At 39.8% G+C, this 11,285-nt stretch overlaps 1 protein-coding gene across 1 annotated transcript; it reads right to left on the reverse strand.

The window, feature by feature from the left end:
* Positions 1 to 5,849: 5,849 nt before the first annotated feature.
* LOC143446634 (uncharacterized) lies at positions 5,850 to 10,640 on the reverse strand. The gene is made up of 11 exons (XM_076946369.1): positions 10,622 to 10,640; positions 10,344 to 10,446; positions 9,672 to 9,864; positions 9,446 to 9,561; positions 9,040 to 9,212; positions 8,438 to 8,683; positions 8,133 to 8,287; positions 7,822 to 8,010; positions 6,867 to 7,055; positions 6,550 to 6,762; positions 5,850 to 6,165 (listed from the first exon to the last, which is right to left on the reverse strand). The coding sequence occupies exons 2-11, from the start codon at positions 10,394 to 10,396 to the stop codon at positions 6,079 to 6,081; spliced, it is 1,614 nt and encodes a 537-aa protein (XP_076802484.1). The 5' UTR covers positions 10,397 to 10,446; positions 10,622 to 10,640; the 3' UTR covers positions 5,850 to 6,078.
* Between the last annotated feature and the right edge of the window lie 645 nt (positions 10,641 to 11,285).

An 11,285-nucleotide genomic window follows, 5' to 3' on the forward strand; every position in this document is an offset into this window, starting at 1 on the left:
ACGTGGGCTTCGGCGAAGTCGACCGTTATTTCGGGAGTTGCAAACGTTATTAAAATTGTTATTCTCGTGACGATTTGCATTTGATCGGTTAGACCTATTAAAAAAGTAAGCTCCAGTCAAGGGCATGTTTAGTTGCTGGGAGACATCGTCTGGGCAACTAACTTGATTTAAGGAAGGCATCCCTGTATGATGGTCTCCTCTGCTTAGCTTTAGCCTGTTAAAATGTACTCTTAACGTACGTTCGTGGTTGCGAATCAGATAATTTACCGGCGGAAAAGTCTCAACAACTTCGTAGGGGCCTGAATAAGGGAGGTGAAACTTCCGCTTTTCATCTTTTGATATGACAGTGTTTCGCAGCATGACCTTGTCTCCTACTTGAAACTCAGCTTGTCTCGATACCGACTTGTCGTAACGTTCTTTCATGGATTGCCGACGTTGGTCGAGTCTCGTTTTCACGACTTCGTGGACAAGTCGCATACGGTCTTGTAAATCGAACATTTCCGATGATGATGGACGACTTGAAGGCTGTCCAGTCATCAAATCTGCTGGTAATCTCAATTCTCGTCCAGTCAGAAGGAAATGTGGAGAAACGCCTGTCTCTTCGTGTCGACTGGCGTTATAGGTCGCACAAATTGAGGAGAGAGATTTATCCCAGGATAGTGGATCGCGCTGGACATAATTCTTCATGATGGAAAGGATGGTTCTGTTGGCCCTTTCAACCGCTCCGTTCCCAGAAGGGTGGTATGCTGTAGTTCTTGACTTCTTGCAGCCGAGAAGATCAATAAGCTCTTTAAACAACTGGCTCTCAAAGTTTCCTCCTCGGTCGCTGTGAATCCGCTCCGGAACACCATGAATCGTCATCCAGTTATGATAGAGAACAAATGCTGTTTCTTGGGCTGTCTGTGATGGCATAGACCAAGCCTGCATATATTTAGTGTACATATCAGCGGCTACCAGTATGTAACGATTTCCTGAATGTGTCACAGGAAGTCCTCCAAGGACGTCAATCTCTATTCTTTGCATCGGCTCCAACTCCTCGGAAGGTACCAAGGGCGCTCTTGGTGTTTTAGAAGGAGCTTTACGTAAATCACAGAGTGTGCAACGCTCACAATACTCACGGACATCCGTTTTCCAGCGGGGCCAGTAAAATCGTTTTGAAACTCTTTCAGCTGTTCTATCAACACCCATGTGTCCTCCTCCATGTGATGCGTCATGTAGCTCTTTCAGGACTCTCGGACGCATTTCTTTAGGAACCAGTAGCTGAAGACGTTTTCCTTCCAGTGTGTCTTCCAGACTGCGGTACAAGCACTGGTGTACTAAAAAAAACTCTCCAAACAAAGACCAGTAATGTCGAACCTCACTGCTCAACTTCTTAATTTTCTTAAAAGGGGGTCTTGCGCCGGCTCTAATCCAACCTAGTACTACGAAAAGATGTTCGTCGGAAATTTGAGCTTGTGAAATTTGATCAGGAGTCCAACCGAAACCCTCACGAAGATCAATACTTAAAACACTTTCCGTCGAGGTCTTACAGGTTTCAAAGTTTTCTTCAACTTCAAACGGATACCTCTCAGGATTCACTTCGACGCTATTAGAATCACTTGTTTTGCTGTTCTGTGGCCTTCTACTTAGTGCGTCTGCATTGGAGTGCTTTGATCCAGAGCGATGTATTAATTTAAAATCAAAATCAGCCAATATTTCAAACCAGCGCGCACATTGACCGTATGTCTCTTTTGCTGTCCACAGCCACCGTAACGAAGCGTGGTCCGTGCGAAGAAGAAAAGGTGTGCCAAGATAACAACGAAATTTCTGCACCCCATAAACAATTGCCAGGAGTTCCTTCCTCGTGGTGGAATAATTTCTTTCTGCTTTCGTTAAAGACCTACTTGCGTATGAAACTGGGTGCTCTTTACCATCTACAATCTGTGACAAAACACAGCCGAGCGAAAAATTTGAAGCATCTGTATTGGATGAACTGCTGCGTAAAGTCCGGGTATCTCAATATTGGGTTTGTCACGAGTGCGTCTTTCAACAAGTTGAATGAGTGTAAACATTTATCATTCCAGCAGAACTGTTTTTGAGGCTTCGTCAAATCGTACAGTGGGGCCGCAATTTTGGCAAAATCTCTGACAAACTTGCGGTAGTATGATGCGAGTCCCAAAAACTGCCTTACATCCTTTATCGACGAGGGCACAGGCCAATTGGAAACCGCAGAGATTTTCTCCGGATCGCAGGATACACCAGATTTTGAAACTACATGACCCAAGAATCTAACTTCTTCTTTGAACAAATTGCATTTAGACGGTTTAAGTTTGAGGCCACCTGCAACTAATCGGGAAAGCACGTCGTCCAAGTTGTGCAGATGATCTTGAAAGGTGCGTGCATATATGATGATGTCATCCAAGTAAGCCAATGCACCATTCCATTCAACCCCATTAAGCACAATCCGCATCAAGTGCTGAAACGTGGCAGGTGCGTTTGCTAGTCCAAACGGCATAACATTAAAATCGAATAAACCTCGATGGCAAGTAAACGCTGTCTTTTCACGGTCGCCTTCACTCATCCGTATTTGCCAGTAACCAGATTTAAGGTCTAGTGTGGTGAAATATTTGCACCCCGAGAGTTGATCCAAACTGTCATCTATCCGTGGCAAAGGAAAACTGTGCTTCTTAGTGCAATCATTGACAGCCCTGTAGTCAATGCAAAACCTCGTATTGCCGTCCTTCTTTTTTACCAACACAACTGGGCTAGACCAAGGCGACTGTGAGTGACTAATAACGTTATCATTTAACATGTCCTTTAGCAACTCGTCTACCTTTCGTTTGTTTTCTTCTGACATTCTTCTTGGGTGTTGGCGTATGGGTGCAGCGTCTCCCGTGTCGATACTGTGAGTAAGAATATTGGTTTTGCCAAGATCACGTTTAGAGAGTGAAAACGCAGCTTTCCGTCTTCGAATTACTTCGATTACAGCTTCCCGCTCAACATCTGACAAATTAAGATCATTTAGATGCAGTTGTTCAATAAGAGACGACACGTCATCATCGGTTGCTGGCTTGTCAACCTCTTCCGATATACAACATAATGAGTAGGCATTAATGTACGAAACATTTTCGCCAACAATTGGTATTAAATCTGCAACAGTTGTCCCAGCCGGAATGCACTTGCTTTTATTCGTAAAATTGGCAAGTCTAACTGGTACCAAATTTTCCTTAGTTTTTGTTACGTAGTTTGCGCCTAAGATTTCGTATTTGTCTAGTAGGCTTTCAGATCTCTGTATAAAAACGTCGTTAGACTTGGACTTTGTCGGGCGTTTAACACTACAGGGCAGCACAACCTCAGTAAACGCGGGGATAAGCAGTGACTCAATTAATGCAATCGAGGAACTGTGCAAAATACCTGGTTCTCTCAATAGCGGTAATGTTCCTCCACCAGCCTTGAGTGTCATCACATCATAGTCAACGATGCAACCATGGTCTTGAAGAAAATCCAAACCCAGAATGCAAGACTCCGACAAGTTCTCCGCAACAAAAACGTCGCGAGTGGCCTCTATTCCGGCAACGGTGAAGTTTAGCTTTGCTTTTCCTGCCATCGCGATAACGGTTCCGCTTGCGCCAATAAATCGAACATTTGAAGGGCAGTCATTTAAATCTTGAGCGGAACATTGTTGGAAAGCCAAATGGGATATGACGGTAATTGATGCACCAGTGTCAACAAGCGCAAACAAGGGCTTACCATTAATGATAACGTTAACGTACCTATATTGTTCCGCAGAGACGGTCTGTATCTTGTAAGTGACCAATTCTCGTTTTGGCTGTGGTGATGGATTCAGGGGCGGACACCTGTGCCCGCCCCGTTGGCGGTTGCGCTGAAGACAATATCGACTAATGTGTCCTCTTTCTCCGCATGTAAAACACGTGCGTGATTCCCGGGGGCGAAAGGGATGATTGTGGTTAAGACGAGACCTCCGCGATATCTCCGATAGTGATTCACGCAAGGTGTCAACTTCCTGCCGCAGACCCTGGATCATTTGCTTCATTTCCTCGCAAGCTGATGGGACCTGCTCCATTGGCTGTATTTTGGAAACGTGTTGTTGCACATGCTCTGGTTCCATCATTAATAGCTTTTTGACAGCATCTAAAAACTTTGGACACTGTACCTCTACGTTGCACGTGACCAGCCTTTCTGCTTCATGTTTGTTACGCAGTCCAGCTATTAAAGCGTTATACAAGACGTCATTCTTCGTACCTTCATCCTCCGGTTTCGGGTATGCAATTGCTCCGAAATTGACAAGGGCGTTGACGTAACTTCGATTCGTTTCGCCGAGAGCTTGGGTTCTTTGTATAAGCTGCTGTTTAGCCTTGTTACATCGAAGCGAGCAACAAGCAACTTCCTCAGCTTTGGACTTTAGTTCTTCATAGTTCATGGTGCCTAACCGTGCACCGTTGCATATCATTTCCAGCTTAACATCTTCCGGTAAACTCACCATAAAAGCATGTTTTCGAGCAGCTGCTGTTGCGTCCACACTGTCGCAGAAACTTTCAAACGTTGATAAAAACGAGATAAAACTTTCTCCAAGTTCAAACTTCGGAGGAGAGCAAAAAAAAATCATCTTGGATAAAACTCGGTCACCCTCTTGCTTCACGTTTTTTAACTGCAGGTCCTGCCGTGCTCGCCAAAAGTTACCGGCCTTTTTCTATGCTGATTCGAATAGACCTGCAGTTAAACTATAGAATTGTATTTGATAAGAATCGTAAAAACATGGCACGTCTGCACACAACTCAGGCATCGGTAGAGTGACACGTTCGCCAACTAGCAAGGCGCAATTACAACCATCAGCGCCTCCGGCCGAAGGCAGAAACACAAGACACGTCAAACGAGCACAAAACACGTAACATACTATTGTTCAATTTGAGGGCCGTAGTTTGACGACTATTGTTATTGCGGAGCAAGTACAATCGTGCAAGTAACACTCGGGAAGGGAAAGTTTGGCCGGTTAATAGTGGCATCTGCCAACAGAGCGATTCTTTTTGCAGTGGTCTCTGACTTGGCAGTTTCGTGTTGGTGGTGGTTGATCTCCACTAGCAGCTGCTTCTTCTGTAGAGCGAGGCATTGAGGAACTTTTTACGGAGAGCATCCAAAGTTTTTCCGCCAAGTTTTGCAGAAATATCCGTCTTGAAATTTTATGCGATTGATTTGCTTATACAGAACCAAGAGAAAGAAAGGAAAAGACCCAAAGAAAAACTGCACAAGTCGGCCAAACGACCTCGTTTACAGATGCAGTGAACAAAAACTACAATTCACTACAAGTCAATCGAAATTGATTGTAGTATTTGTATTCACTACAAATTCCATCTATACCTCATTTGCAGCCGAATGCATACTACGTGAGAATTTCACTGAAATGGCGGATTTTGCGGCAGGAATACGTACAGTAAACCTATGTTTCATGTATGCTACGAAAGAGACTAATGGTAGCAAGAATGTGGAGACCATTGATCTTTGATGATGAAACAATGCATGTATCCCAGACGAGGAATTTTAGATTGTTATATCACAAATGATTTGAGATTCATAGCTTTGGTGGGACCTGTTTGTGCATCGAACAATAGGGTGTCAAAATGAAACCTTCCGTCGTTCTTGGTAAACAACACAGATTGGGGCATTTTTTGTACTCCAAACAAAAATTCGTTACAGCCCTGTATTAAGCTCATTAAATGACTTACAGTTTAAGTCTTAAAACCACAAAAGAAAACGGTTCTACAGTAAACGACTTTCAATTTGTACAGCTTTATTTTTCAAAAGGTGTCGAAATGACACTCTCCGTCGTTCAAGTGTTTTCTGTCGTAACTACGTGGAATGTAACTTAATTTTATTAAAAGAAATTGCAATAAAATTACGTATACTACTTTGCACAGGCCAATACGTGATTATATAAGATTATATAAGCCAATACGTTATATAAGTGGAGACTTTGCAAAAGTTGTGGGAAAATAAAAATCTGTTTCATTTGGAAAAAAAAACGAAAAATACAAATAAATCAACTTTTTCTTTTTCGAGTAAACGTTCACTGCTTTCAAGCAATTAAAGAGAGGTTTTGTAAGCAAACATTGCCAATAGAAGAGCAGTCATCCAGGAAAATTTATATACACCAGATCCAGCTCCTCCACTCTGTAAAGAAGAGTTAACAAAATTAATTTCAATAGAAACTTGTGCATGCTACTTAAAACTTTAGACGTCTGTCAGTGAGAATTGAAATAATACCACAACGATTATTAAAACCGTTTAATCTTTTACAATATACCTCGGTTTTCTTTTTCTTTTAATACATACACAAGATTACGCAATTCAACTTTCTATAAACTTGTTCATGATATGGAATAAGGTGAAAGGGCACAAAAAAGTAAAAAGAATTTATAGAAAAAAGACGTATTGAATATAAGTTTTGTTTACAATATGATAAATTTTAATAGTTATAGACTAATTAATTTTATTATGAATCAAATTATACTTTTAGATTCAAATTTATAACAAAAAAAGTCAATCCAAACTTACGGCTCTTGTGTTGCTGCCAGTTGCCTTCACAGTGGCATCAAGAGGTTCATTACTTGTAGGTACCACGGCTAGGTAGACTGGGAAAGTGTCAGTGGTGTCAACGGCACGCTTCTTTCTGCCAGTTGTAAATGATGAACTGGCGTATGTGTTGCTAACGAGTTCGACCGCCGAAGTGCTGGTTTCACCAGAATTCATTGTGACCACAGTCACGCCCTGAAAGTGGAATGAATGCGATTAGAGGCGACTAATGAATCTGTTTGACATTGCTGAACTCGTTTTAATTTGAGTCATATAAGCTTATATCATACTATACTTACCAACTGAAGTTCGAAAAAAAAATCATAGACGGCTGAATTCGGATTGGTTGTGGATGATGACGCATAAACTATGGCAGTTGCGACGGTGGTGACGCTGTAGCTCAATTCTATGGAACCGTTGGTTGGCATCTGGACTTCGGAGTAGTGTGTATCGCCGGAGCCAACCGAAATCGGAACTTCAGTGTCGTCCTAAGCACAATTATACTTGTGAGTTTATCGCTATATAGTACTTTACGATACCTTGGTTGGTTTAATGGATGAATGATCGCTATGTTGTTTGTGCAAAAACTGGTTGCAGGTTTCCCACAGTACAGAAAAATCAACTTTGTACCTTTAACCGCTAGACCTATACACTGTCATTGTGCTGTTCATAATGGTAATTTTACCTATAGTTTGAAAGAGAATATGTGAAATCATAAAAGTTTAGGTTTTATTGTCGTTAGCAAATATACGCTAATGGGTAGACCGTGTTTAAGCAAATAGTTTACACCCATCTATAAGTGAATGGTATTGTGAACAGGCCATTGTGTTGCATGTTTTACAGGTTAGACATCTTCTGTATCTTAGCGATGTTTGACAAATCTATAAACCGATATTTGCTGGTCTACTAATTGCTATTAATTCCTGTTTGACAGTTAACTGACTGCCTTTCACCTTTTGTTAATTATATATTGGTCGTCGTGTAACAAAGAAAAATCGATTAACCTAGCTAGCATTCTCTTTTGGTTGAATAACATTGGCAATATTTTTCTCAGTTACAGTGCAGGTTTATCAAACGTTTTTATAAGCTGTTGTTCTTTTCAACGCACCCTATTTTTCTACGCTAAAAGGGTGGCTCATTCAGTAGAAAATCCTTGGCGTGCATGTTTACTCCTTCCTGGAGATTTTTAGAAGATGTTGGGAACGAACATCAAACATTAAACATCGAACAGATTTCTGTGCATCTATAACTTACCGGAAACACGGTTGGTATCTTGCAAGCTTGAACGGAAACTCTGTCTTCGAGAATAGTCACCAGTTGGTCAAACTGACTGAGACCGAAGGCGTAATCAGAGTCTGGATCACTGGCGATCGCATGGATTTCATCTTCGACGTAACCACTTCCTACGCCGACCCCGAAAACGGTTATCCCGTCTTCTTTTATCTGTAAAAGATCGGAATGAATGAAAAATGTCGCCGAATGAAAATTAATGAAAAAAATGAATGGTCACTGAGTGAAAAACAACATTTATAATATAATGATTAATTTAGTAAACACATTCTTACAGCTTTTGAAGGTTGTACCACGTCGTCGCTACTTTCTCCATCTGTCAAAACTATCAATATCCTCGGTGCGCCGTCCGTTAGCGGACGCATGCCGGTTGTAGTGTTAAACATGGTTGTACGTACAAATTCTATCGCATTGCCCGTTTGAGTGCCGCCTTCACACAAAAAAAAAAACATAAAAACACCGGATTTGATTGTGTGTAACCTTTATTTCAACTTCCAGAGATATTTTTTTGGAAATATATATGTCTACACATATCTGCCATCAAGATAACATTCAATCACTTCATATTCAAACATTTCACCTCTAGGATAATTTGTGTTGATCACTGCGTCGCTAAATGCGCTGTTGTTTTGATGTTGATCGAACTGACTGATTGGGTAATTACTACTTGAATAAATTGTCAAACCGGTTCGAACTTGTTCAGACGAGATGTTGAACTCGCTTGCTAGCTGTTTGACGAAGTCGAGTGATTGTTGAAAATTTGAAGATCCGATACTGCCAGAACCATCCAACAGAAAATAAAGATCCATTTTTGATACCGTACATTCTATAAAAAAGCTTGTTTGTTTGTATATTTTAATCTATCTTCAAAACGACTAACAAAAGTTAATTTAATTTTTAAATTATCGCTATCTTAATTGTAAGTTGCCTTTTTAGAAATAGTATGTCAATATTTTAGCCACTGTTAATGCGAATGTTCAATGGAGTTGCCTAAAATTAAATGTCAATAAAGTTATGTTTTGTGTATTAGGCCTATAGGTTAAATACGAATTTTAAGAAATCAAATGCTGAGTCTGTCCTTAAACAGTCATACAACCTACCATGGTAATAGCTGATGGTTAAAACATAGTTGAAATATTTATAAACTAGCTGCGGCGTATTGGTTGTTGATGAGCTACTTACTGTTTTCACTTTCATAATTTGTCACCGTCGTTTCAAAGACGCTGATCTGCCCGTTCTCGTTGTAATAACGTGTCCACCAAGTTGCTTGCTCGGTAACAGTACCCGGTACCTCACCGTTGACAGAGATCAACTCTATGTAGAGCTTAGCTGCCAATGCGGATTTGAGTGGAATGCTGGTGAGACAATATTTTGAAAAGGTATTATTTTATAATATCTTCATACTAACGTAACGTAATAATTGTAAGTTTGGTTGCTGAAAAACAATGTGCTGCAACATAAATCAAAAGCACAAACTGCTGTGTTGGTCAAATTGCAAACTGACTTTGCAAAGATTACGAGCAAAAGTAAATAAATAACATACAAAGGATAGCAAAACAAGACATATTCAACCTATGTAACTTATTACCTGAAATCTCCATTAACAAAATCAGTGATATCTGTACCGAAAAGAAGCCTCGCTTGTGTCAAAACTGCTGCAAGTGTTGTGCTGCCGCTGATTGCCTGATTAATCGTTGTTGAGATCTGGAATAAAGAAAACTTTCTAAGTTCACTCTATTTGCTTTATTGTCGAAAATCGCATTTTGTTTTTAAACCAAACTTGGTTTGAAAGTTCCAGAAATCAAGAATTTTACCTGCCATATTCCACCTGCCGGATTCACATTTATGGTCGTTGTGTTGCTGCCAAAATCCGATTCGACTAAAGCAATTCTTTTGAGAAAGCCAAAATCATTTGAAAAAAGTGGAATCGCGCTTAATTTATTGATACAAGCGTCCACCACGTCGACACCACTTTGGCCAGCGACTAACGTGAGGTCTTGTTGCGCACTGTAATCATATTAATATACTGTACATGTATTTAACCATATAGTTAAATTGATTTGATCGAGAATTTATTTAGGCTTGTTGAACGAATTTGTGTTGAAATGCAAAACTCGATTTTTCTATTGTAAACGAAAGAATTTCATTCAAAATAGGCACATTGCGAGTTTAACTGATTCTTTCCTTTTCACTTTATGGTACTGTGTATTTTAACCACATTTTTCCACTTTGCAAAATTAGTACAAAAAATTGTTTTAGATACACTAAACCATATACATTTACAAACCAAATACAACCATATATACATTTCTACAGCGAAGAAAAATAAAATGAAACTTATTTCAATATTAACTTGATTCATAAATTTTCTATTGTTTTCCTTGAGCAAAAATTATAGCATTATCGTTAGCTTAACACGATTACACATATCGATCAACAAATCTTTTAACATTAGGTCTAATTCAGTCGTCCTTGTATTAACTTACTTCGAATATGTAACGATGGAGACCAGAATTGCTACAACCAGAAAGTTTGACATTTCTTATTTTAGTGATAACCTCGATTTTAAAGTTTGTTCCCTGTTTGCACCTGCAGAAATGGACAAAAAATGACTTTCCAAGCTTTTATAATTACAAAATCCTTTGTATTTCGTCTGCACATAGCAACGACAAACATGGGCGTTGTTTGTTTCTACTGATAAAAAGAATCGGTGTAAAAAGTCTCTTTTCATTATACAGTATATGTTTGCAAACTTTAAACAAACCTTTGTTTGAGCCATTTAAAGTCAAAATTGTAAAGATGTACTGGTGCTACTCCACCCGGTTGCTTCCGACATGAAGTCTTTTGATAACGCTTTTTGTTTCATTGGCAATGTTGACTTTGTAACCCATGGATAGTTATAAATTGCCAATTTATGTTGTACCAGGTTTTCATCACTGACTGAACTCATGACCGTTGGCAACGACACTTTTGTTATTCATTTGCAATACTTTTGTATTGTCAAGTTGGTTGCTGAGTAGAAACGTCGTACAAATGTCCGTACAGTAATATAAACCCACATTTTGTTCGGTTACAAACTAATGAAATATTTGACAATGTGATAATCATACACAAAAATATGGTTAACCTAAACAACAAGACTAAACCTGCTAAATATAGGCTTATTTTACACAGATCACCGGTTAGGCCCAGTTACCCAGCTTGTCTATTTATTGTAACACATTTTTTGTTTGGTTGTTTGTGTTTTAAAAATTTTGTGTTGCTCGGATATTAGAACTGCTCACGAGCACTCCTGAACCAGAGATAGCATCGTTAATGCCTTATACTGATATGGTTAGCACACTGCAGTCTTCAACCTACACAGACTAAAACGTTTTCGTCGACTTTGGTCAACACCGCTCCCCACCAACCACACCTTTCTTTGTAAA

The sequence above is a fragment of the Clavelina lepadiformis genome, chromosome 2 (assembly GCF_947623445.1).
Source record: "Clavelina lepadiformis chromosome 2, kaClaLepa1.1, whole genome shotgun sequence".
Lineage (NCBI taxonomy): Eukaryota > Metazoa > Chordata > Ascidiacea > Aplousobranchia > Clavelinidae > Clavelina > Clavelina lepadiformis.

Bases quoted from the DNA above. Each gene is read 5' to 3' on its own strand.
- LOC143446634 (XM_076946369.1), bottom strand. From the start codon at position 10,396: ATGTCAAACTTTCTGGTTGTAGCAATTCTGGTCTCCATCGTTACATAT. The intron at 9,865-10,343 runs GTAAGTTAATAC...ATATGATTACAG, and splicing joins TCCATCGTTACATATTCGAA to TGCGCAACAAGACCTCACGT. The intron at 8,684-9,039 runs GTAAGTAGCTCA...GCTTTTTTATAG, and splicing joins AAATTATGAAAGTGAAAACA to AATGTACGGTATCAAAAATG.